At 40.0% G+C, this 27,462-nt stretch overlaps 1 protein-coding gene across 10 annotated transcripts in view; it reads left to right on the top strand.

Annotated features, from left to right (window-relative positions):
- dmd (dystrophin) overlaps positions 1–27,462 on the top strand; it is a 298,427-nt gene that overhangs the window by 74,537 nt on the left and 196,428 nt on the right. For all 10 annotated transcript variants that reach the window (XM_071463817.1, XM_071463813.1, XM_071463810.1 and 7 more), the window contains exon 2: positions 18,710–18,771. In XM_071463817.1, the coding sequence (XP_071319918.1) occupies positions 18,710–18,771 (62 nt within the window). The remainder of the gene's footprint in view (positions 1–18,709; positions 18,772–27,462) is intronic.

Here is a 27,462-nt window from a genome sequence, read left to right as displayed (position 1 = left end):
GGCAGTTATGGCAATCCACAATGCACACATGAATTTGAAAAGAGTTAGCAGATTTTTATGTTTATCTTAGTACGCAACCGCAGAGCAGTCATCAGGAAATTTCACTGGAAGCTATAATAAGGGCTCCCATCCACATGAGTTTTTCTTGGGTGCAGTGTTTATCCCTGGTTCCTACTGACCACAGTACAGTTGAAAACCTGAAATCCTTCTAAAATAACAGCTAACATTTTCTTTCCAGTTTGTGTATGTGTGTTTGTGTTTACTCCAGTGCTGCAAAGCTTGAGCAGCTTATGCTGGTTTACAACAGAAGAGTAATGAAGAGTTAAGCCTGCTATAAGAGCAGCTTTTGCTCACATGTTTCCGAGTAGATCTGCTTTTCAACTCATCTGTTACCACTGTTGATTTTTGTATTTATCTTAATTTTACAAATTATTCAAATGTCCCTTATTATATAAAGTGAGATTTCTGTCTTTTTTGATTATAGATCAGGTCAAGGTTCTGTATTAATACTGTGAAAGTATCAAAGCCTCAGTCCACAGAGAAATGCACACAGCCTGTATTCAGAAACTGAGCCTTAAAACGAGCCGTCAGTACTTCTGTAACTTTGTGATGTCACAACAAAACAGTCATCGCTCTCAGCCATGGACCAAACCCCGCCCACCTGGACCCACCATCCAACCTTTCAGGGTTTGGTTTCTCTGAGTGTTTACCTGAAATCTGCTATATTTTTGTTTGATCACTCAGAAGAGAGGATCAGATCCTCTCTTCTGATTGGCTGACTGCTGACTGCTACTAGAGCTCCAGAGAGAAGCCTGAGAGAGGAGATGTAAAACTACACTGAGATGGTTTTTGGTTCTTAAAACCACAAATATATCTTCTTATGGATATCAACACTTCAAATAAAACACTGGAAAAGTGTAAAATATGGGACCTTTAATATAATGTCATCCTGCAGTGTGTTGTATGATGTGATAGGGATATATCTAAAAGTAGTTTGAGATGTTTCCTACTTTTATTTACCACAAATAATCATTGATTTCCCTCCAGCGTAAACCCCCATCCTCTCACCAAATTTACATCCTTGTCTGCCCTTAACATACATTATCCAGTGAGTACCGTAATTATTTGGACAGTTACACATTTTATGCTCTCTGGGCTCTGAGCTTCAGCAGATTCAATTTGAAATAAAACAATGGATACCACATAAAAGTGCCAAGTCTCAGCTTTAATTCAACATAGAAAGAACTGTGAGGCAGATATAGCCTTTTTAACACACAGGGCCCAAAATGTATGTGTTCAGAAGTAAATGAAGTGAACTGCCATACTGGCAACTCTCAACCTTCAATCAGCTCTTTGCCATATGTTACCTCTGTTGTGCGTGAACTAACTTGGAAACGACACACAGCTGCCGAGGAAACATTTTGTTGCCAAGTGTCCAGTTACTTTTGAACCCCTGCAATTTGGGCTCTTTGTGTGAAAAGGGCTATATCTCACACACAGTTCTTTCAATATTGATGTAAGCCTACTCTAATTAAAGCTAAGACTTGGCACTTTAATGTAGTATCAATCATTTTATTTCAAATCGGAGTTGAAGTTCAGCGCCCGAAGAACAAAAAATTTTTAACTGTCAAAACACTGTACATACACTGAGATATTCCCCATGTCGAACTGTCTAGTTGTAATTTAGCAGCTGTGCTTTTACACTTGGAAATAAATTGCGTCTCAAGTGTCTACACAAATCAAATTGCACCTGTTACTTCTTCCAGTCTCACAAACACAATTTAAAAGACATAGCAATCATTTTAGAAATTACATTACAATACATTTTTCTCACTCCTCCATGCAAATAGCAGGAGGCATTTACACCGGAGGTAACAGGAGAGGAGGAGGCAGGTTTACACTGCTGTTGTTAATGCTGTCTGACAGACTGTAACTGGGTTTGTTTGTTCTACATTTGTAAATGGGTCTTTTTAGAGGTTTCAAACAGTTAGAAATTAGACTATGCAACTTCTGAAAGAAAAAAAATTAAAGAAAAATTGCCTCTTTCAAATTAAATGTGGAATAAATGAGCAATAAAACTCTCACTCTCGCTTTCTTGGTCTGATATGACCGGTAGCTTGTGGTGCCTAATGTTAGCCAGTGTTAGCAGACTTTGGATAGATATTGGTGTGTACAGTTACCGACATAACTGTGACAGCTTCTGGACTGTATGTGTCTTTTCTACTGTCTGCTGAACACACCATGTTTCAGCAGGAGACGTTTTAGCTGTTTCCAGCTTGTTCCAGTCACTCACAGTCGGGCTCACTCCAGAGGCTCTTGGAAAAAAAAAAGGAAACTTAAAGGGCCATTATGCTGGAATAGAAACATCAGCAAAAGTTGCATCTCGCAGTCTGTATGGTTAAAAGTCATACTTTTGGACATTTTTTTGAAATATGCTTATACATCTGTCTGTTAAGTTTAAAGCTACACTGTAAAAAAAGAAAAGAAAATCGAGAAAACTCCAAATATTTGAGTTCGCCTGTTCAACTTAATTCCTTAAGTGAATAACTTAAGTAATTAACTTATTAAAGGTTCAAGTAATGTAATGTTTTTACATGATCACAACACAAACTTTTTAGTAGTTTTTAAATTACTCTTAGTTGAAGATTATTGAACTTCCTGTTTATAATGAATCTCATTTCATTCATTGATATTAGAGACTAGCTTCTTTTGTTGGCACAATTACAATTTTACTTTAAATGCAGATAATCTAAGTTTCTACGGCAACCTCTAGTTGTTATTTATATCAAGGAATATAAGTTGCTATTTTTACAGTGCAGGGCAGAGACAGTTAACGAATCCTAACATAAATGCTGGAGGGAAAAAAATCTGCATACCAGCACCTATAAAGCTCAGTATCTGTACATAAAGTGAAATGTAAAAACAATCAGTTGTTGTACACGGAAAGTGCAAGTGCATTTCCCGAGATGTTGAACCATTCTTCTGACTTTATAGCTCCCCACCTTCCCTATTTTTTGCTTCTGCACATCCTCTTGGGTTCTGGATGTTGTGACATTTGAAGTAGAAATGTTGTTTCTAAATGTGACTCTGAGCACCTGACCCTGGCGATGCAACATTTGCGTGTTTTTGGGTATGTTCGCATCAATATTTTATGTGTTTTTGTGAGGCAACAGTGCATGAGCTTGATATAAAAGACACCATTTACATCTTCAGCCCATCCCGCTGCTGCTTCCTGAAAGCATATGGGTTGGTATTTTTGAAAGCCCATTAAAAAAAAATTCTGCTCAGGCAGGAGATAAAACAAAAGTAAGAAGTAAAGGTCAGTAGAAAGTTATTGCTAGCTAGGGATGGACACAATTAGGCCAGTACTCTCCATTAGGCTTGAGGTTATGCCTGATTTTACATGTCTAAACAGGTCTGTGCAGAGCTGTGCACAGGGGATTGTGGGTTTTCATACCACACACAGTCTCTCATGTGCAACTAAATGAGGATCATGCATCCCATAAAATGCGAGCACAAATGCATATAAACAAATCATTTTACTTTGCTGTATTACAGATTGCTGGTATCAGTTTTTGCATTCGGGCAATTTTCTGATACAGTATCTTTTTCCGCTCTGATATGAGCCTGAAATCTGATGCAGGTTCCAGTAATCCCCATTCAACACAGATCTGAACAATTTTCCAATTACAGGGATGAGGAAATATAGGGAGCCACTCTTGGATGATGAAAATGAGTAGAGAGGGGAGAAATGTGAGCAAGATTGAATAGTCAGTAGACTGGAGGACAGGCTGAGGCGGTTGCAGTGAAACAAAAGCTGGAGATGGAGCAAAATCAGAGCTTCCAACTTCAGTTTCCATATCTTGAATCTGATATGAAGGAAGCAGCGTGACCTGTGTGCGCACGTGTCGGAAAAGGTGACATTTATTCATCAACAGCTACATAGCTCGGCCTTTCAAACTGTGCAAATGCACGTGCTTCCGCTTAGCGCTTGATGGAAAAAGAGAGAGAGTATAGAAAAGCCCTCCAAGTCTGTCTAATAAAACAGCAGGAGGAAAGATTACTTTTCTTTATAGAAGTGGTAATTACAAGAAAGTCTGCTTTTATGAAGACGTAAATTGGTATGAGAAAGAGATGGGAGAGGGGGGAGGGACACAGTGGGGAAGTAGGAAATATATTATGGCAGAGAGACGACCTCTATAATCTGTCAATAGGAATTATCATGACACTGTGTGACAGAATAGACTGGCGTGTGTGTGTGTCTCTATTTGTCTCACTTTCTCCCTTTTTTCTGTGTATCTTTCTCCTGCACCTTTTCTATCCCATGTCTCTCTTGACAACATGTGCGAGTGAGAGACTTTTTCTGCCTGAGTGCTTCCCGTATCTGCGTGTTCTTGTGTTTGTGTGTGTGTGTGTGTGTGTGCGTGTGTGTGTGCGTGCTTAATCTGCGTTTGTAGTGAGGTTAATCCTTACCTGGCAAAGTCGCACACTGGGTTAATCTGGAACAGGTGGGAGCTGCGTCATGTGACACATACACACACACACACACACACACACACACACACACACAGACACACTTATGCAGTTAGCAAATGATGGGACAGCAGAAAAATGCATCTTGTGTGGACCGCATTTCTTATATTTAAAGGACCCATATAGTCTAAAGGTTAGATGTCCATGTGTTTCTTGATTATAAAGCAGGTCTAGGTTCTATATTAATACTGTGAAAGTATCAGAGCCTCAGTCCACAGGGAAATGCACAGAGCCTGTATTCAGAAACTGAGCCTTAAAACGAGCCATCAGGACTTCTGTAACGTTGTGATGTCAAACTACACTGAGATGGTTTTTGGTTCTAAAAAAACACAAATATATCTTCCTGTGCATATCAACATCAAAAGTGTAAAATTTGGGACCTTTAAATGAGAGTTTTCACATATTTAACCTCAAAAACACATTTTAATAGAGGATCAGATTGTGTTTGTGTGTATGAAAACTATTTATCAAACTTCTTTTGACTGAATAAACAAATAAATAATACATTAGCTGAAGCCGTATAATTAGGAATAGAGTAGTTATTTGCATTTGAAGATTTGATGGGATGCATTTATCAGGGGTGCACACAAACAAGCAATAATTGATTTTATGTACAATCACTGTCTAAACATCTTCATTGTCTTTGCGGTACTAAAGTCTCCCTATTATATGATGACTCCATTGTCTTGGAGAAGACATTTTGTTTCAGATGTTTCCTATTCCGGGAGATTTTAAGATTTCACACAAACAAAATGAACATTTCAAATTATACAGAGGCGTCAGAAAGTATTCGGACCACTTCACTTTTTTTGCACAGTTTAGCGTGTTGTCGATTGAATTCTAAATGGATAAAATGGCCGTTTTTGCCCATCTGTCTACTCTCAGGATATTTGCGTTTGTCTCTCTCACACACATGACCATTATTTTTTCATTTCCCGTTTCACACTCATTATTACATCTTTCTCTTACTATATACTACTCTCTACTTCTCTTACCTTTATTTGTCTCTTTTCTCTCTGAAGTGTCAATTTCCTCACTCCCTTTTTTTTTTTAAATTCCCATCGCTCTGCCCTCTGTTCACCCCTTCCCCAATTTTGTTTTGCTACTCTTTTTCTATCTTCTGCTGTCTTCTTGTGTTTATTCTCTCTGGTCTTTTTTTTATTTGATTTTTTTTTTCATTTTATTTTTTAATCTCCTCTCCTTTCTCCCTTTCTCCCATCTCTCTTTTCTGCCCAAACTGTATCCAAAAGAGTATTTTAAAGCTCACCTGGATTTGTACACCAAGTTCTATCCACCGTGATTGTGTGTAACCCCGACTGACTTTACTGTCTGTGGAAGGATGGTGGAGGGCTTCTCTGTATGCACTGTACTGCAGAATTTTCTCTGTGTTCTGCATAAATCGACCACATGGATCATGGGGTTCTTGCTTGACTTCAGGCTGAATTAGTCCTGATCCAGAACCACACATATATCATGGTCCTGAGTGGACATCTCACATATACAAGACATTTCAGTTACTTAGGTATTTGTATGATCTAATACAGAAGGTAATGTCAGACATACAAAATCACTGCGTGATAAACTCTAATCTATTCAGTGATGTAGGCGGTAAAAAAAAACCAAAAACGCACACGTTGCATTTCAATGCTAACAAATCTCTTATCAAACCTTTTCATCTTTCCTTGTTCTGTTAAATTAGCAAAGAACATCATAGGGAAAGCAGTACTGACCGTTGCTCCCATCTTTTATTTCGCATGGTTTGTATTGACTTTAATGGGATAGGCCATTGATTAGAGTAATTAGTGTTTTTTCCGGAGCCTTTTTTTTCTACTTAATGGCAGCCTTACATCAAACAGACTCAGTCTACAGAGTTGCAGAGCTCCTGTTATCTTCATCATCATAAGGTGATGGACCAAGCTGACTTTAGTCTGGCTTTTTTCCGTCTTGGCGGTTCCAATCAAATCAAACTTGTCAAATATTATCCTATGTTTTTAGTCTCGGCTCATGCAAATAGTGACGTTCAGTTCCGGCAGCGAACCGAGTTGATTGCGAGCAACGAGGCGACTCTGGCACAAGAATGAGGCATTCAATGGGAGGCGAGGGTAAGGAAAATAATTTCAAAGTAAGACAGGAAATCATAAATACAAAGTCTAAACACAGTCATTTTAGGGGCAGATCCAGATCATGACAATTATAGTGTTAAATTACGAACTTATAATAACAATAATAATACTCATGATCATGATGTAGAATTTCCACCAGGAGCATGATGGGAAATAATAAATAATATGTATCTATATAGTTATAATCTTGTGTTGCAAATAGTGCCCCTGCAAGACTCCCAGTCTTTACAAAATCTTATAGTGTGACACTAAAAGTTATGACTTCTTTAAGTCTTCTAGTGTATGGTATGGTCAGTAAAAGAATCTGAGCAGTTTGTATTTTCAAGATTTTTCCTGGAACAAATCCTGCAGGTCCCTGAGTGATGAAAAAGTCCTGCCTGAGGCTTTGTTTTCCGCACCTATTGGAAGAACAGCGTGGCGTATAGAGCTATGATTGGCAGTTGGTGGACATGTTTTAATAAAGGAGGGTAAAACTCAGAAGTGTTTCTCTCTCTGAAGTGTAGCACGCACTTTTTTGTGTTCCTCTGTTCTCTTCCTCCCCTTCGTCTGCTCTCTGGCTGCAGTGACGGGTATCAGCTCCACATTTTGGAGCTTGTAAATGCATTTTTTTTTTTTGGACAGCTGCAGACACACACACACACACGCACACTTAAACAGTGACATACACAAACTCTACAGCAGTGGTTCGGCCCATCTGTGCCTCTCCAGCTGAGGAGAAAAGGCTGGAGTACATCTGTGGCAGCCTTAGTTTGACATAAAAAAAAAAAAAAAAGCTCTTTTCATTTGGTCTGAAGATCTGTAAGTGTGTACTGTATGTGTATGTGTTTCAGACAGAGGGGCAGGGGGGAGAGAGGGGTCGGTATAAGCTGAGCGTAACTGTGTGTGGCACCAGCAGAAACTGACGCTGACATTACTTTGACTGTGAGTGTGTATGTGCTTGCCAAAGTGTGTATGGTGTTAACTGACACTGAGGCTGACATAAGCTCATCATCCACACCTCCAGTCACCTTTCTCTTTCTCTCTCCTGCGCTCATCTCTCTTTCGTGTCTCTCTCTTTTCCCTCTCCACACCCCTTTTCTGTATCCTCTGTTTCCGCATTTTCCCCTCTGTCCACCAGCCTCTTCCCCCCTTCTGTCTTCCCTCTCTCCGTCTCTTCTTCTCTGTCTCATCTCTCAGTAATGACCTGATCTGATTGGATTTGGTCACAGATTCTTTCCGTGGCTAATGGCCGTGACCGTTGCTAGGCAGTCGGTGCCAAAACAGTGACAAACATGGCTGTTGCGCCAGGCCACATCGACGACAGTGACAGATCACTTGCTTGCCCTTGTGGAGCTTCTTTACTTAAAGGTCCCATATTTAACACTTTTTCTTGTGTTTTATTTGAAGTGTTGATCTCCATCAGAAGATATATTTGTGGTTTTAAGTGTAGTTTTACATCTCCTCTCTCAGGCTTCTCTCTGGAGCTCTAGTAACAACAGGTCATTGAGCCAATCAGAAGAGAGGCTCTGAGCCTCTCTTCTGATTGGCTGACTGTTTTCTGAGTGATCAAATAAAAATATAGCAGATTTCAGGTAAACCAAATCCTGCAAGGTTGGATGGTGGGTCCAGGTGGGCTGGGCTTGTTGCATGGCTGAGAGTGGTGACTACTTTGTTGTGACATCACAAAGTTACAGAAGTCCTGATGGCTCATTTGAAGGCTCAGTTTCTGAATACAGGCTGTGTGCATTTCTCTGTGGACTGAGGCTTTGACACTTTCACAGTATTAATATAGAACCTAGACCTGCTTTATAATCAAAAAAGACACAGACATCTCACTTCATACAATACGGGACCTTTAAACAGTCACTGAGCTCCATTAGAATGGTGACAGGCCTGTTGAGCCTGGCCTCCATGATAAATCAGTAACTATGAATTTCTCCATCTATCACACACAGTGCCAGTATATTAGAAATGCACTTTAGGATGATAAGTGCAGGTTCTGCATAATCTCCAGGCAGATGTGTGACATAAAAATGACATTTAGCAAAAGACCCAGTTGATTATCATTTCATTTGAATGTGATCCTGGCTCTTCCACTGCGAATACAGCACTGCTATGGCGAGCCTGGCATAGCAGCTGAACCGCTAACAGTGTGCTTGAGTGTAAAATACCAATGCATGACTTCTTATAATTACAAAGATTTACAGCTGAAGATTCTAAATCAAATGTATCCCAGCAGTCTGTGCAGGCTGAGTGATAAAAAAGCATCATCCGTTTGTGTAATGTCAAATTCAATTGCAGAGCAGAAGAGGATTACATTAACTGTGGGAGAAATTACGGCTAATATGCAGAGATTTATAGTTTAATTTTCAGCGTAATACAACTCCAACTTCTTTTTAATGATAATCAGATAAAATAGTAGAAAATAAATGTTGCTGCTTTGTTGCGGTTGTTTGATTGGTGTCTTTTTTTCCTGCTACTTTTCAACCTGGGTCTTAGTCTCATAGTCTCCGCTCTGACGCTGCAGCAGCTTCACATTTTCCACCTCTTTTGTACAGATTCGGGAAACAGCAAAACAAAGTAGTGCAAGCCTCCTGCAGCGTCTATAGTTGTGAATCAATTCGATGAAGTAACACATGGTGAGCGCTCTCTCATCCATGGACGCATCTAGATTTCTTTTTGTCAACATCTCCGTGTCTTTGCAGCAACATTTTTCTCCTTGTGGTTATGTACAGTATATTTTCATCTGTTGCCTTCTTTCAGCTCTGTAGCTAGTATGCTAATAAACAGTACAGTACAGTTAAATAAGTAGCTAGTTCAGCAGCCCGTCTAGTAGCAGGGAACTTTTGAGATTTAATAGGTTACAGATTACTAATTCTCCTATTACAAGTAATGTAAATGCTTTAATTACTTCGTTGAATAATGCAACTCAATACGTTTGATTATTATTATTTGATTTCTTTTCCATACATTTTATTTGTTGATGCCCTGTGGAAATTTCACAACATAATGACCTCTCCAAGTTAATATTTCATGAAAACACAGCGCTGTATTTAATCAGTGAGTGTTATCAGATGCCGACAGAGGATGTTCCTGCTCGGCCAAAAGATGCAAATCAACAGAGTGAATGTTTCAGCTTTTTATATAAATCAGCTTTTTATATAATATATTATATAATAATATATTTGGATTTAACCCCTTTGTAGCCACTAGCAGTTTGATTAGTAAATGTAATTTAATTTAATTTAATAATTTTGTAATTTAATTGCGTAATCTCTTTACGTGTACTGTAACTAGTTACTCCCCAGCATGACACTACACTAATACAGCAGGCTTACTTTAGTTTGGACTTAAAACTTAGAAATAATTAATGTCAAATGTAACTTTGTTTGGAAAGCTTTACACTGCTTCATTCCACTTCAGCTGCAGACTTCTCTTAGCCAACAGGTGAGCAGACACAAGGGCGGACCAGACAATAACCAGGCCACACTTTGATAGTTTCATCGCTTCATTACAATCCACACTGTCTGAAGCATGGGCTGTGACTCCGGGGACCTAATTTCTTCGAATCCCTGCTGGAGTTCAACATGGAAGCTTTAAACATATTGCTGCAGTGGCTGAAATGGTAGTTACACTCAGGTCTATTAACTGTGCAGCTGAGAGAGGAAAGGTACAAGCACCCCTCCTCGAAGGCTCTTGTTTCTGTCCAAGATGAGAGAAAAATATTAGGAGACAAATATTTTTGCTGTGGCCCTGCTTTGTCTCCAGCACTAACTCTTATCTTGCTACTTGCTTTGCTAACAATACATGAATATTTCAGGGATACTGGATTTTTTTTTTTTTTTAACCTATCTTGTCTTTTTCCCTTTTGAACTCATTATTTGGCTCTTTGCAGTTTTTATGTCTTAAGCTTATTTTACTTTTGGTAAGCCACCCTCTGCACGAGCCTCTGCTAAATGCCTGAAATGAAAATGGAACATAATGACTCAAGTTGAAAATGTATTTATGAATTTGTTCTCTCTTCCTGGGGAGAGTGCTCTTTTTGTGCTTTTCCACTTTGAAGGAAAAAGCCATTAAGGAAGACAAAAATGACTCCTGTGCTGCTGAAGTGTTAAAACTTTAATCTTTTTATTTATTTTGAACTTTTTTTTCTCTGGCAACACAGGACACAGAAAATTGTGTGTGTAGTTGTGTTTTTTTTTTTTTTTTTGCCTTCAACAAAATCATATCACTGGCCTTTTTTTACAGACAACACATAAAATCAGTGCATGGTAAACTCAGTGAGCCAATGGAAACAAAGTAGATATACGTTAATAGAATCTATTTTCAACCTGTTTTATAGCACTAACAGAAACATTAGCTTCTCCAAAACACCACTGCTTTACCTAATATCAACTAGCTACATTTTATTACATATTTTTTACATTTAGCTAAATATATATTTGTGTGTGCTGGGTGTAAACCTAAGATAATACAAAAAAGAATGTTTAAAACATTATGAAATCTATATTGAGCATAGCAGCTCATGCTAAGAGACCACAGCTACATGTGGACTGTGGCTGCGAGCTTTTAAACATATCTGGTTTTCTCTTGGTTTCATATTCTAATTTGTACAGGATTTAGAAATTTTATATATTTATATATATTTGAAGATGATGTTACGATTTTAAATGTATACCTGTTCTATTATAAGTGTCACTGTTTTATAATTTGCTGTTTCATTTAGGTGAAGCTTAGTGGTTCACATTAGTCTGGCTCAGGCGCTGTCCAGAGTGCTGATCCTGGAGCTGTCCCGGGTACTCAGCATCTTTCAGTTCTGCTCGAAAGGAAATTTACTTCACCTATTTACCTCACAATCGTTACAGATCCTTTCACTTACAAATCACCTCAGGCCATATCCATAAAATATCTTAGGAGTCTAAAACGAGCTACTGAGAGTTTCTTCTAAGAACATAGCAGCTGAGAGTAACTTGGAACTGACGGAACGACAGGCATTATGTTTAATAAATGAACATACCCACTATGTCTGAAAGGGACCAGTCTGTGTCAGTGGATGTGACATGAAATCAATACACAGCAATGCAAGAAGCAAATTTATATCAGATAGGATAGATTTGATTGGAGAGATAGATACATTTTACTCACAAATATTTAAGACGATTAACAATCTGGCTGTCGGACAATCGCTTGGATTTGGCTGGCTGTCTGCAGTTTGAACTGTTACAGTTCAGATTTCCCACATGGCTGCTCTCAAAAGATCCAGTATAAACTGTAGTGAACTTGTTTTAAAGTCACATATCAATATTTCACTTGTGGCTTAAAGGAAAGCGCCTCGTACTCACATCTCAGTTGATCTACTTTTGAACTCATTCTACAAATTATAAAACCATACTGTATGAAGTGAGATATACATGTGTTTTTGGATTATAGATCAGGTCTAGGTTCTATATTAATACTGTGAAAGTGTCAGAGCCTCAGTCCACAGAGAAATGCACACAGCCTGTATTCAGAAACTGAGCCTTAAAACAAGCCGTCAGGACTTCTGTAACTTTGTGATGTCACAACAAAGCAGTTACCACTCTCAGCCATGCAACAAGCCCAGCCCACCTGGACCCACCATCCAAACCTTGCAGGACTTGGTTTCTCTGAGTGTTTACCTGAAATCTGCTATATTTTTATTTGATCACTCAGAAAACAGTCAGCCAATCAGAAGAGAGGCTGAGCTGTTGTTACTAGAGCTCCAGAGAGAAGCCTGAGAGAGGAGATGTAAAACTACATTGAGATAGCATTTGGTTCTTAAAATCTCAAATATATCTTCTTATGAATATGAACACTTTAATAATAAGAATAATAATAAACACCAGAAAAGTACTGTGAATGAATATGTGCTGTGATCTAAAACAGAACAGACCTTATTGTCTGCATCCTCCAACCATCTGCGGCTCCATATTTTTCTTTTTTTTTTCCCCCCCGTCTTACTTTCCACTGGTAGAAGAACTGCAAAAAACTATTGCTGCCTTTCTCTCTTTTTATCAGGATTGCTGGCATCATCCCGTGTGAAAAAATCTGACTGGACCACTTTCAGTTCCAGTCAGTATAAGCACATCGCTGCCTTACTGGCTTCATTTGTTAATGCTTGTTTTTCTTTTAGTCTTTTTCTTCTTATTATTATCATTACACATACCATGTAATCTTCCCCGCTCGAGTCTAAGAGAGTCATACTTTTATTGAAGCCACTTACACAGCGTTGGAAGTCGCTCCAGAGCTTCTGAAGTGATTGCTGTGATAAAAAACATGAAAGGCAGGCGGGGCTGAGATATGCCACTCCACATTAAGTCAGCTGGTTCTCTGTGAGATGTTGAAGCACATTTTGAAAAACCATCTTTTGAACAAGGGGAGGATTAATTCTGAATGCATTAGTGAATATGCTGCCAGTGTAACCCCAAACAATGACTCTTAGTCAGTAGAAAGAAAAGAAGTGGTGGTATGAGATGCAGCGTGTACTTGGTTTAATCTGCACAGACTTGTTTTGTGACCACATCCTCTTATCACCTGGAGCCTCGGCTCCTACTGGGCTGAAACACTGTATATTTAAAAGCTGTTTCCCAGTTTGGCAAAGTGACTGCTGTCACACAGATACTTGTCTCGCCCTGCCTCTGGTGAGGAAACCTGTTTGAGACGGATCCTCCATCTTCTTCTCTGTCTGTCACTTTGTGTCCTCTAGGTTTTTGACCTTGACTTTCTCTGAAGCAGCTCTAGGCCTTGTCTTGAAATTCCTCTCTTTCGACCCTTTCTGTTTTCATCCGTCCCTCTGGCTGTGTTTTTGTTTTTCTTTTTTTTTCATCTCACCCAATCATTTCCTGTCCTCTCTCTTACCTTTTTTTTGTTCCAGTTCATACAATATGTTTTCTCTTTTCTCCTGGAATTTCATTTCCTTCCCCCTCTTCACCACCTCACCACTCCATTTCCTCTCTTTCTCTTCTTTCTGTCGCCTCTCTCAAAACCAAGATTAAGCTATTAATGTTCGAGTCTTGAGTTAATGAGATGCATGTGGCTGGGTGCATGTGTTATGAGTATATCTGTGTGTGTCCATGCATAATATTCTGTGTGTGTGTGTGTGTGTGTGTGCGTGTGTGTGTGTGTGTGTGTGTGTGTGTGTGTGTGTGTGTGTGAAGCTGCCGCAGGTTTCAGAAGCAAAACAACAATTTAAACGGCCTATTGATCGTGCCTCTCTCTCCTTCAGCCTCTGATTGCTTCCTTCCCTTCACTGCTAAGTTGCTCACAGTCGCTCTCTTTGCCTGACAGCACATACACACTAGATGTGTACATATGCAAATTTGCACGGATCCTCATAAATACCAACACACATTTAAACATAGAGACATTTTTAGGCATTGGGGACAGGTAAACTGGGAGGTTGCTTAGGGATCCAGCAGCTGGAGGATGCCAAGTCTGTCCCAATGTCCCTCCTATCCATGCATTTTATTGTTGAATAAACCCACAGCTTACACCAAAGTTTCCTAGTGACACAAACCACATATGCAGGGATGTTAATAACCAGCTCATTTATGTTCAATGCAAATATCATATGATCAAAACTGAGACAAGACTCACAACATCCTCAATTTAAAGGTTCCATATTTTACACTTTTCCTGTGTTTTATATATTTAAGTGTCAATGTAGTTTTGCATCGCATGCTTCATTGTGACATCACAAAGTTACAGAAGTCCTGACGGCTCGTTTTAAGGCTCAGTTTCTGAATACAGGCTCTGAGCATTTCACTGTGGACTGAGAACTTTGATACTTTCACAGTATTAATATCGAACCTGGACCTGCTTGATAATCAAAAAAAGACATGGACATCTACCTTTATAGAACATGGGACCTTTAAGTCACACAGTAGTTATCTAGACAAAAGCTTTTATGATCAATAATAATCTACAAGGATCCTTCTTCAAGGCCACCAATAAGTCCTCCAGCTTAAACAACCATAGGTCACCTGTCCCTGCCCCAGGCCCACCAGACCTTTGTCGTCATGGTAACAATGATAAACACAAGATTAAGATTGTGGAACGATCAGCGTCTGATTAGCTTCAGGCACAAATACTACTTGCTTAAGTGAAAGGAAAAGATCGTGTTCAGGAAATAAGTACTTCCCGAAGGTTACAGGGCCTTCGTTGTCATGGTTACAATGATAAACACACAGAAAAGGTTGTGGATTAAAGAGTCATGGGAAACAAACAGCAGCCTCCTCAACTGACTACTGTGCTTTCCATAACATAACTGATGAGTGTTTATATTTGAATGCAATATATAATATAAATGCAGCAAACCAACTTATAATCATGTTTATTTACCTTAGTAGGGACTGAGATATGACAGAGAATGTGTTTACTGCACGGAGCCATCTGCTTTACTGCCCTGCATCTTTTTAACCGTACCTAAGAATACTGTCTGAATCATTTTGAAGTACTTTTTTTCAGCCTCAAGTGGCATCTGCAGGTTTTACCTTCAGTCTCCAAACCATGAATGCATGAACCATATGGTCTCGACAACTTTGCAGCAGTAATGTAGGGCGCCCTGTATGTAGCCTGTGAAGTGAGCCCTGTGGCAAAAGTTCACAGCGAACTCTCTGCGCCAGTTGCTGCTGCTTGTTAAGTTTATTGTTTTGAGCGCGTCGAATGACTGAAGGCAACACTGTATTAGCATTTTGTTATCTGTCATCTGGATGATGGCGGCTGTAGAGTAAGAGGATAATGTTTAGAGAGATTTCAGGAAGAAAATCAAGCTGGAAATATAAAAGTATGTGTGGGGGGGTACATGCTATTTTTAGTAGAAGTGTCTGGCAAAGGGCAGACAGATTTGCTGCTGGTACCTGCTGCTCCTTAAACACAGCGTCAGAGGTGGATTTCTGTCTCAGGGCACGGAAATGGTCAGAAACAGTCCTGCATACAGAGATGATACACACATACACACACAGACAAGTGCACACACACACACACACACATACTCACAGCATATGAAAACACATTCGTTGAACACACATCCTGCACTCTCACAGGCATTAATGCAGAAAGGAGCAAATCAAGATAGAGCATCATGGGAAAACAATGGGACACATACACACAGATGTGGATGGATTACCCGCTTTAGATGAGATTGTTTGCTACATGATTCTATTTCATTCATGCTTCACTGCTCAGACTGCCATTATCTGTGTGTGTGTGTGTGTGTGTGTGTGTGTGTGTGTGTGTGCGTGCTTGAGACTGCATGCTTTTGCGTTTGTGTGTATACCTACGTGCGTGCGTGTGTGTGTGTGTGTCCGGCAACTCACTACAGTGCGCCGCTCATCGTGGGACCTTTTAATTAAAGGAGAAGTTTCATTATCAGCTCCATTAGTCAATGCCTGGCCAGTGTCAACACTCACGTACACGCACACATACACACACTGACAGAGAACTGTTAGCTTGGCTGGTATAATATTTAACCTGATGTTCTGTCTCAGGATGAGGGTGTAATTTATTATCCGAAGTAATGGGAAGTGACCCCATTTCCAGTCAAATGAGAGAGGCGGGGGAGAGGTGTTATTATAAGTCATCGTGTCATCATTTCCATTATAATGCATGTCACAGGCCACACCACTCTGTTCTGCTACAGATAAAAGAAGAAAAAAAAACCCCATTTACAGATGTACAGTGGAGGAAAATGCCCCTGCCATATGGTAATTCCCTAGTGATGGTGGAGTAAAACCAGCATGTGGTTGATGGAAACTTGCTGGAAAGTATGGTGGTGATGAGAAGGTGCGAGGCCGCGCAATAGTAGGTGTGAAAGACAGAATGAAAAAAAATGTCATCCATAAGTGAAGAAACCCGAGGACAGATTGGCTGGGATATGGTATAGGAGCTCCGGCAGTGTGGGAGAACCGAAATGACGGAGATGAGTAGAACTGGAGGAAATAACAGAAAATCACTGATTCATTGCGAGAGTAAAAGGTAGGAAGTGGAAAAAAAAAGATCTTCTTTATTGAACTTTAGAGTTTTGTACAGAAATTCATGATCACCAGAGGATGAATCCTGATTCTAACACCACAATGAGGTTAAAAGTTTTGCACTGCGCCAAAACCCCAAGAATCTTGAGATTTTTTGATATGGCATCTAACAATGACATGATCAGGGCATGGGTATCTGATTAGTGTCCAGTGTTGTGTGCTTTGTGTTTTGAAGAGGAGGCCAAGACCAGGATGTCATCTCCGTTTATTCTGACAAAAGAGTTCAACAGCTCAACTGTGACAATGCAGCTTAGCCCCTACACAAATTAAATGGTATGTTAGTGCACTAGCAATTTAGCTCATGAATGGAAACAGAAGGGCTGACACATGGAAATACCTCAGTTCAACAACAAAACGGGAGATGAGTCACAAACGTTGCACATATTGACTCTATATCCGCAGATTTTGTGCAATTATAACACTACATATTACTGCTGTATAATCCACACTCTCACATATGTTGCTGCTGTATAATCGACTCCGTTACGCATGTCCAGTCCAGATTTCATCATATATGGGTCATAGTTTGAAATATCTGGGCAACCTCCACTCCAGATTCTGGGGTGTTTTGCACAGTGTTGGTTTTGAGTGAAATATTTAAACAATGATTGGACGGATTGCCATGAAATTTTCAACAAATATTCAAGGTCCCCTGAGGCTGAATTGTATTAACTTCGGTGATCCTCTGACCTTTACTCCAGCTTCACCATCAGGTCGAAATTTTGTTCTGTATATGATTTTTTTTTTAATGACCAAAAATAATGATATTCCCATCAGCATCAGCTAACTAGCTAATGTTAGCATGCTAACACAGTAAACTAAGTTGGTGAACATGGTAAATATTACCTGCTGACATGGTTACCATGTTGCCTGATTAACATGTTAGCAGTTATCACTGTGACTATGTTAGCGTCTAGCTTAAAGTGCCACTAAGCACAACATAGAAGAGCTGCTAGCATGATATTAGCCTCTTAGTGTTGTTAACCTCAGTCCAATACAGACCATGGTTTTAATAGTGAATCTTCATGTGCTTCCAGTTATTATATATGAAAGGAATTACATGAAATGTATGCATTATTGATAATTAAGTTTAGTTTTATGTGTTAACGTGTGACCGTATGCTAACATGCAGAGTACAGCTGAGGCTGAAGGAAATGTTATTAACTGAGCAACTGTAGGTATTTTGTCCTGCACATGAGCTTCTTTCTGACTGATGATTTTCTTTGTAATGGCAGAAAGATTCTGGTATAAACTTTTAAACGTTTTATTATATTATTACGCTATGTATTCAATAATTAACTGAATGGGTTTCATTCCAAAATGATACTTGGATAAAAAGTAATAACAGCTGCTCCCTCTCTCCCCTAAATGATTGATAGGACAAAATGAAAGCACATTCAGGATTCAGATACAGACACTATCTGAAATTTCTAGGTGGCTGAGTCACTTCTTCAGACAGCATCGCTTACATCTCCTCCATGCAAATCAGTGATGTTTGGCTTCGTTGACACGTAGCGAAGCAGCCCAACAGCGACTGTCATCAGCGTAACGATTTTCACGTCACCGGTCCGCGAGAGCAACAAGTGGAAATTGTGCAGACTCACTCACACAGTTCGTGGTGCGACGGCGGCGGCCGGGTGGCGGCGGCCTGCGAGTCGCACGCCGACTGATAGGATGGGGATGCAATTAGCCGTGAGCAAGATTAGTGGAGCCTCTTCATGCTAAGCACCACTTGCATTTGTGTGTGTGTGTGTGTGTGTGTAAGTCAGAGAGAGGGAGAGAGAGAGAGAGAGCCAGAGAGCGATTGTATTCAGATATACACAATGCAACCCGTTTAGTTTGTCAAACAGTCAGTCAGAGATAGGAGTCCAGTGGTACCTGTCAAAATGTCTGTGGTGCCCTTTCTATGATCATTTTTCCCCTGACCTCCCACCCCCCACCCCCACCCCCCTCCAAGACACACAGACTCATACACATATTGTGCTATCTCTGTCTCCTGACTATCTCTGTTTCTCCTTCTGGTAGATGAAAGAGAAGACGTTCAGAAGAAGACTTTCACAAAATGGGTAAACTCACAGTTGGCTAAGGTAAGACAGTTTCCTGCCTCTTCTCCATTATCGACCCCATCCGTTCACTATATGCTCCGTTCCCTGTCTGCTCGCAGCCTCTGACTCACGATCACACGCTGTGATCGCTTTCTCTCATCACCATCTTGTGTCATGTATATGCTCTATGTACTGCAGAGAGCATGGGATAGAATAGAAGTGAGAGAGATCTCATTAACTCAAAATACAACCTCAGAGCATCATTGACTGAACATGGCACCATGTGGCTCGCGTCATGTGTCTAGAAAAGGACAGCAGGGTTTTATCGTTGGCTATAGTGGCCTTTAGGTTGATAGTTGGGGTTATTTGACGTGTGGTTGTGTGAGGTAGTTACCTGTGGTCAGTGTATTTACCTGCAGTAGATTCACATCAGTGCGTTGCCAGTTTAGAGAAGCGGCAGGAGCACCGCCGCAGAAGCTGAGCAAATGTGGTTTAGCCTCTTTTAAGAAAACAGCTAATATCGACAGTGACAGGAAAGTTTGGGGAGAGAGAGGGGATGATGTGCTGCAAAGGGCCCAGGATGGATTCGAACCCCGGCCCCTGCAGTCTGGACTGGGCCTCAGCGGTGCGAGCTCTACCAGATGAGCCACCAGGAACTACATTTTCTCAACAGTTGAACCACCGTATTCCTACGCACAAGCGCACCTATGACTCCAACAAGTTGTCCAACCCGAACAACCATTAATAAACACGCACAGACAGACCGAACCCTGTCCTTCATTTCCTCTCTTTTGTTCTGTTTTTTTTTTTTTTCTCTTTTTTCTCCCACCTCCTATTTTTAGGAAAGGAATTGCCTTTTCCAGCTACTTTCATCCATGGCCGTTTCCTGTTCGTCTCTCAGATCCTCGGACAATTTTAGAGGCATTTCCTTTTACAACTGAGATTCGGACACAGACACACACACACACACACACACACAAGCACACAAACATACAACAAGGTTATTCCGGCCACGTCCACTCTCTCTGGAGAGACGGTTCAGTAAAGCTGGGATAAAGAAAAACCCGAGGGCAGGACAGTTTCCTCTCTGTTGTGATTCTAGATGCTTTATTGGATTGTTGGAGGAAAATATGGATTGTTTTTTTACCCAAAATGCATTTTGTCATGTTTGTTGCTTGATTGTTGTCGGGTGCACTTTGTTGCCCTGTAACTCAGTGAGTCGCTCTCCCATGGGGACTGAATCACTTGGTGTGAATTTAACTCTAATTACATTTAAGTGTTCATACGTGTGTGTGTGTGTGTGTGTGTGTGCGTGCGCGTGTTTATTTGTGGTGTGTATTTCCTAAGTGCCAACACATCACTTCTATTCCTATTTTCAAAGTTGATTACAATGGTGCCAGAGGTGTGCCGTTGCTATGGTGATGGCAAGACTTAGGTGAGTGTGTGTGCATGTTACTCCTCATTTGTGTATGTGTGTGTGTGTGTGTGTGTGTGTGTGAGAGTCTGATCTCATGTGATTAAAGCCAACAATGGACAGAGGCTGGAGATCTTCTTCTCTTCTCTTCTCTTCTTTTTTCTTGTCCTCTCTTTGCCTTTCCTCCCATGTCCTCCCCCCTTCCTTTCCCCTTTACTCCTCTCCTCCTCTTTTTCTCCTCTGCTGTTCTTCTTCTTCCGTTTCTTCCTTTCCTTCCTTCCTTCCCACCCCGACTCCTCTCCTCCCTTTGCCTCTCCTCTCCTTGTTTCCTGTCCTCCTCTCCCTTCCTTTCCCCTTGCTTCCTCTCTCCCTCTCTTCAGACGTCTCTCCATCCTTTATCTTTTCTTTTCCTTCCCTGTCCTTGTCTCTCCTCTCCTCTCCTCTCCTTTCCTCTCCGCTCCTCTCCTCTCCCCTTCTGTCCATCCTGTCTGATCCCCTCTAACCATTACTGAGAGAGGGAAGATGGAGGCAGACAATTTGGAGGTGGGGGGCGAGGAGACAGAAAAGATAGATAGAAAAAGAGGTAGAGAGATAGGCATGCGAGTAGGAGAGAGAGATCCCCTCATCCATCCAAACTAACCAAAGCATAATGAGTACCCCATCCGAGATAGATGAGTCTGTCTCACACACACACACACACACACTCACACATGCACACACATGCGCACACATATACACAGGCCTCAGGGGGGTAAAATGTAGTGAGACAGCAGATGGGAGAAAGTAAGATTATAAGAGGGGAGGAAATGAAAGGAGGGAGGCGAGGAGGAAAAAACATGAGAGGAATGAAGGAAGGAATGAGGAAGAAGAGAAGGGAAATGAGTGAGGGGAAAACAAAAGTTCAGACGGGGACGGGAGGGCAGAACGGCGAACGAGTTATGGCAGAAGGTGGAAGCTTTGGTAACGACAGGCGTGAGATATATGGGAAGAGAACGCCGGAGAGATGGCTGGCAGTGAGGCAGCATCGTGTCTGACTTTAGTGTGATTTGCTACTCAGCAAACCATAAAAAGAGGCTCTTCAGGAATATACGAGAATCTGTCACCAGGGCAGGGAACGGAGCTTCTTTTTTTTTTTTTTTTTTCTTGTTTACCAACCACAGCTGTTCCTTCATTCAGTTCAGACAATCAGATCAAAATGTATCAGCAGCACAGACTGTATATAAATACGGATGAAAAGTGAAGCCACTGCTGAAGAGCCTTAAACCTGCGTTCTATCTAATGACCATCAGGGGGCCACTCCACTTGTTGCAAAAATAAGTGTGATTGAAGTCTATGGGAAAATGGCCCCACTTCACACTTGATTTATCACCTCAGCAAATGTTTTCCTAATGAGTCTGCGGTCTCAATCGCTAGTTTGTAGTCTTCTTCAACACAACATAATGTTCATTTTTTAAATTATGGTCCCATTTAGAGGAAAATAGATGATAAAGCACGGTATGCACTCCCTCACTCCTCCTCAGCTCCACTTTGTAATCCAAATATGGTTTCTTCTGGTCTCACAAAACCAAGATGGCGACGGCCAAATTGCAACCTCGAGGCTTCAAAACGGCAAATTCACAAACCAATGGGTGACGCCATGGTGGGTTGCCACTTGGTCAACAGCCCGACCTATTGGCTCCCTAGAAAGATTCCTACAGGATCCTGATGTGGACTAAAGTAGTCATGTGACAAATAATAAAGAACAATGGTGACACTGAGCTTTATGTGGTAATTGTCACTGACAGCGGAAACACACTGGACTTCTAACAAACAAAGAGATTATAATTCACCACAATAAAAGCCTGATGAATGGTGGTTAGCGGCAGGAAATTCTTGTGTCATGTTACCTTGGTTTATACTGGCTCTGGACCTCTAAATACAGTATATCAAACTTTTGTTTTATATTATTGGGGTTTTCAAGTATGATACATTGTGTACTCCTGTATCCTGGAAATTACATTTCAACACAACTAAATGACAACAGCAAATACATTTGTTAGGAGGCGTAATTGTCTCTCAAAACATAATGAAGGTATGCTGTTAATGTTCACAGACGATGTATTTGTTTTCTTGATCTCGCAGTACAATATCCTTATAATGCGAATAATCTACACTGATAGTGTTTGTGAAAAGATAGAGCCTTTTATTGCCATTCATGCATTTTTGATAAAGTCGATTATTTTTCCTTCTGTAAAGTGTCTTGTTGATTGAGACTCAAAAAAGGTTCATTTTTCTTTCATGGGTGAGTTCAGAGCTGTTGTAGGCAACTGAAATAAATAAATTCTGATCTGATGCTCTGCACAACAATATCACTGACAAATCACCGTTGAAAAACAAATCAATGACAACATTATATTGAAGGTTCGGTTTGGTTCAAACACAAATGACTTGATTAGGTTCGGGGAAAGATCATGGTTTGACAATAGGCACTTTATTCAGGTTAGAGGATTTGTGTCAACCTTGCTACATTAAAAAACACGTGGTTAAGTTTAGGTCGTGCTCATAGTTAACCGAAACCAGTGTTGACTGTCAGTTAGAAAAGGGAATCAAACTGGGGTCTGAAAAAGTCATCCTCCAGTTGGAAGGTGAGTGGTTTGTTTCCCAGCTCCTCCAGTCCGTATATGAAGCACTCGCTCTCTCTCTCACCTTATGACTTTTCCTCTTGAGGATGAGCTCCATTAGCCTCCCAGCCTCCCTGCAGGAGAATTTCTTCTGGGATTTGTGACCACGTCTGAATCAAACTGTGAAAATGAAGCGGTGTCCCACAGTCACAACAGCTGAGTGTTCCTTTTCCAAGTCAAAACTAATCACAAACTACTCGTGGAGCAGCTGGGGTCGCTTGTCCTGTCCACTTCACAACTTGCAGAGCTTCATAACTTGGGATGGACTGTGGACTTAAAGATTATTATTCAGTAGAGGTTTTTGCAAACTGCCAAGCTTGTTGGATGTGGTGTAAAAAGTGCTTTAACAAGTGCTTTTTCAAGAGGATGCTGCTGCGCTGCTGACTGTGTTTTTCATTGGCACTCTGCTGTGGAAAATAGCAGCATTACGATACAGTAAAATATGTACTGTGGTTCATAAGCATGAACCTGTGTGCACCTTTGTTTCTGATGTTTTTCATCTCTTCAGTTACTTATACCCAAGAACCTTCAGTTTATGCTTTTTATTAAGTTGTCGACTAGATTTAGTCACTGTTACCATCTGTTTGTGTTTGTTCGTGCCTTTAAAGTGGAACGTAGCCTACTAAATCCAAAGCATTGTCCGTAAAAAGAAAACAAGGCGTGCTGAATTCATATTTGCATACTGTATGTCACAGGTGAGTTGGTCTATTCAAGAGGCATAAAAGACCTTGAAAACCAGCTTTTTACTTTGAGCGATGGGACACATGAATCGTCTACACAACACAAATTTTAAAGATCCCATATTTGAAGCTTTTTAAATTGTTGATATCCATAAGAACATACAGTATATTTGTAGTTTTAAGAACCAAAAACCACCTCTATTCAATCTCACCGACCTGTTGTCACTAAACACTCAGAGAAACCAAATCCTATGAGGTTGGATGGTGGGTTCAGGTGGGCGGGGCTCGGGGGCATAGATGAGAGTGCTGGCTGCTTTGTTGTGACATCACAAAGTTACAGAAGTCCTGACGGCTCATTTTAAGGCTCAGTTTCTGAATACAGGCTGTGTGCATTTCTCTGTGGACTGAGGCTTTGATACTTTCACAGTATTAATATAGAACCTAGACCTGATCTATAATCAAAACAGACGTGGAAATCTCATTTTATACAACATGGGGCCTTTAATAAAACATCTTTAGCCCTTTCGATAGCCAATAATCTTAGTTTCATTCCATCTACAGCTGATAAGACAGTAATAAAATATGGATCGAGAAAGGTACATGCAATGTAGACGTGTCTATCATAACTGTCCCACTGAGTGAATAATGCCACTGCAGAAGAAGAGGAAGCAACAAGATGGCACCTTTCAAAGAACTCCAGTTGAAGGTCAAATGATGGAAAACTATGAGGAAAACATGATGGAAATATGACATTTCTGTTTGTTTCATGTATAAATGAGATTAAGGTTCCAGTCTCCTCATGGCCCCACACAGATCTGATGTCTTCATCTCTTTAGTTAGTGTACTCATCATCTCTTTGATTTTTAGGTACACCAACCTCCATTCCATTTTTCAATATCCTGACTTTTTCTTTTTTTTTTTTTTTGACTTTTGGCATTTTGGCTTTTTTGTTGAATTGCTGGAGTTTCCACTCATGTTTTTTTTTATGTGTAAATTAAAAAAAAATCCATAACAACAGATGCATGGAGTGCATTTATGATTTCTCACCTACTCTCAAAAACTGATATTGATAGATCTTTGTGCCTCTATTCTCCACAACACACAGGAGAAAGTGCTTCACACACAACCTCAAACAATGCGAGACACTGTTTGATTTGATTCAAAACGCCCCACTATTCCAAAATAAAAGTACACAAAATCTATGTAGTTTGTGTTTCCTCGATATGAGACCGATGCCAGCTCTCAGAAACAGCTTGAAGGCACTCGTGCTATGAATCCAAACTTTTCAGTGCAGTGCTAAATTCACTACCTCTAATCCAGAGCAGATCTTTTACCTTATGAAAATTTATTTTCTCATATTGTCAGAAAGCTGCTGTCACAACTATTGAACAAATTAATTACAATCTGAAATTTAGAGGCAATGCAATATGCTGGGAAAAAAAGCAATTCCCTCAATTTAAATTTGGCAACCCAACATTTTCTACCTTGTTGCTTTAAATTAGATGATAACGTACAGTCCAAAGTAGGTATGAGCCATCAGGGTGACATGAAAGTAAACTATGATAACATTTTATTTCAGGGTTTTTAGTCTTAGTGTAAGGAAATAAATCAGTATAAGTTCCTGTAAAATACATCAGAATCATATCCCTCCTGTCCCTAAGAGTCAGCTTCAACTTTAAATAAAAGCACTTTTTTGGAAGTTGTCCTGTTGGTCAGTTTACCTGTGCTGGAAAATGCAGACTCTCGAATTCAGCCATATATCCTGAGGTGATCATTTGCTCTGGTGATTCATGTCAACAGTTTAGCACACGCTCTGCGGAGTGATACTGGCTACTACCATTACCTCGTAGCAACTTCAAATCTAAATGCTAATTCAAGTTGGACTGCATGTAGTTAGGTTCGGGCAGTTTTTATGCAGTCGTGGCAGTCACGCATGAATTGATACAAATATACTACAAGTGTAATGTTTTGACTTTTCAATGAAAGTAAATGTGGCAATAGGAACTTCCTCATCAGATATTGCTGTACCTCAGTAAAAGGCTGCGATTCCTGACACTGAAATTAAAATAGTGTTCAGATGGGCCAGCTATTTTAATTCACATTTTTTGCCATGCAAGCAGCATAGTCCAAGGGATGTGCAATCTGTCAGTCTGTGGGTGGTGGGTCGTTCCACCAGTTTCTCCAGACTGAAATATCTAAACATTTATCCGATGAATTGCCATGAAATTTCGAACACACATTCATTAGTCTCCAGGGGACAAATTCACATGGCTTTTATGATTCTCTATCTTTTCCCCTTGGTTGATGTTTTTGGCTTTTAGTGAAATATATTCACAACAATTAAATGGATTGTGCTGAAATGAGGCTTAAATATCCATGGTGCAAGAGTTGACGCAAACTTTGGTGATCTCTGACTTGTCCTTTAGCGAACAATAAGGTTGACATTTGGGTGTTTAGTTAGATGGATGTTGGATGTTTAGTCTTGGATGGATAGTCATGTAGTTTAGTTCAGACATGCATGTTCCCCTCAGGATTAATTGTAATAACTTAAGTGATCTTCTGACTTTTCATCCAGTGCCATTAACAGGTGAAAACAGGGGGTGGCTTTGGCTCAGGGGGTAGAGCATGGCGTCTACTTATTGGAAGGTCAGGGGTGGATTCCCGACTCCCATAGTCCACATTTTGAAGTGCCTTTGGGCAAAGTACCGAATCCCCATTGCCCCTGATGTATCGTCGTTGTGCAAGTGTATGTGAGTGGTAGAAAAGGTGTAGTTCATTCACCATTCAATTTTTTCCAATTCTTATGTTAATGATCAAATACCTGCAAAACTAATGACATTCCCATCAGCCTCAGCTGTACTTTGTGTTTATTGCTAATTGCTAATGATAAACTTAAATGGTAAATAACATACTTACTCAACAGAAATGCAGTATGTCCTGTTATATAATGTCTTATTATAATGTATCTACATTCATGTATGTGTAATTTTATGATGTAATTTATATATTGATTAATTATTCATATATTTATTTATTAGAATGTAATTTCTAATAGTGCAAATGTAATTTTCTATTTTTATATATATATATATATATATATATATGATATATGTATTAGAATGTTATTTCTTATTAAGTTATGTCTTGTGGAGTTATGAACAGGACACTCTGAAGCTTAAGTCAGTACGTTACTATATTAGAAGTTGTTCCCAAAAGCAAGATCAAAAACTAGCTGTCCAGCATGGTTATTGTACATAGTGTGCATCAGAAATCAAACAGGAACTCAGTGAAATTTTGCTGGTAGGTTTTGCTTTGTATGGATTTTCTGTCCCTTTTTCTTTTTCTAGCATGCATTTGTAAGTAAACACAGTCTAAACATAATATACCCTCCAGCAATGCTGTCTCATGGTAATTTTAAAAACCAGGGTCACAATCCTACATTACAGCTTTTCTTGCATTTGTTGCAAGGACAATATATGATAATGTTGGACAGTTCAGCACAGGATTGTTTTCCTTCTTGGAAACAGTTTTTTTTTTTTTTTCGGATGACACACAGTTGCTTCTCTTCTTTATTTTCACCAAAATAAATCTTCTATTTGTTTTTTACTGCTAAGGAAAATGAAGGGAATATAGCCACTTCAAGGTAAGACTGAAGAAGAAGACTTTTCAGACTGGATGACATGGTCTTTTAAGTTGTACAACAAAAGCATGAAAACTGCATGAAATCTTGTAGTTTAGCCATAAATAACCTAATCTGGAAACACACATATTTGGAAGCAATGAAAACATCTGAATCTGTTGAACTGCGATGTAGAGGACAAACACTCGACATCGTGTGAAATGCTGCTGCATTAAAAAAAAAAATCTGTATGCAAACGATAATTAGCAATATCTTTGAGTGGAAAATCACTGTGTATGTGTGTGTCTGTCTGTATTACTAATTCATGCACACTTGTAGCTCATAGAGAGAGACTCTGAA

The sequence above is a fragment of the Trachinotus anak genome, unplaced genomic scaffold (genome assembly GCF_046630095.1).
Source record: "Trachinotus anak isolate AG129_WGS33_773 ecotype Australia unplaced genomic scaffold, CSIRO_AGI_Tana_v1 ptg000026l, whole genome shotgun sequence".
NCBI classification, from domain to species: domain Eukaryota; kingdom Metazoa; phylum Chordata; class Actinopteri; order Carangiformes; family Carangidae; genus Trachinotus; species Trachinotus anak.
The sequence above is the reverse complement of the archived record's forward strand: the minus strand, read 5'-3'. Positions and strand labels throughout refer to the sequence as shown.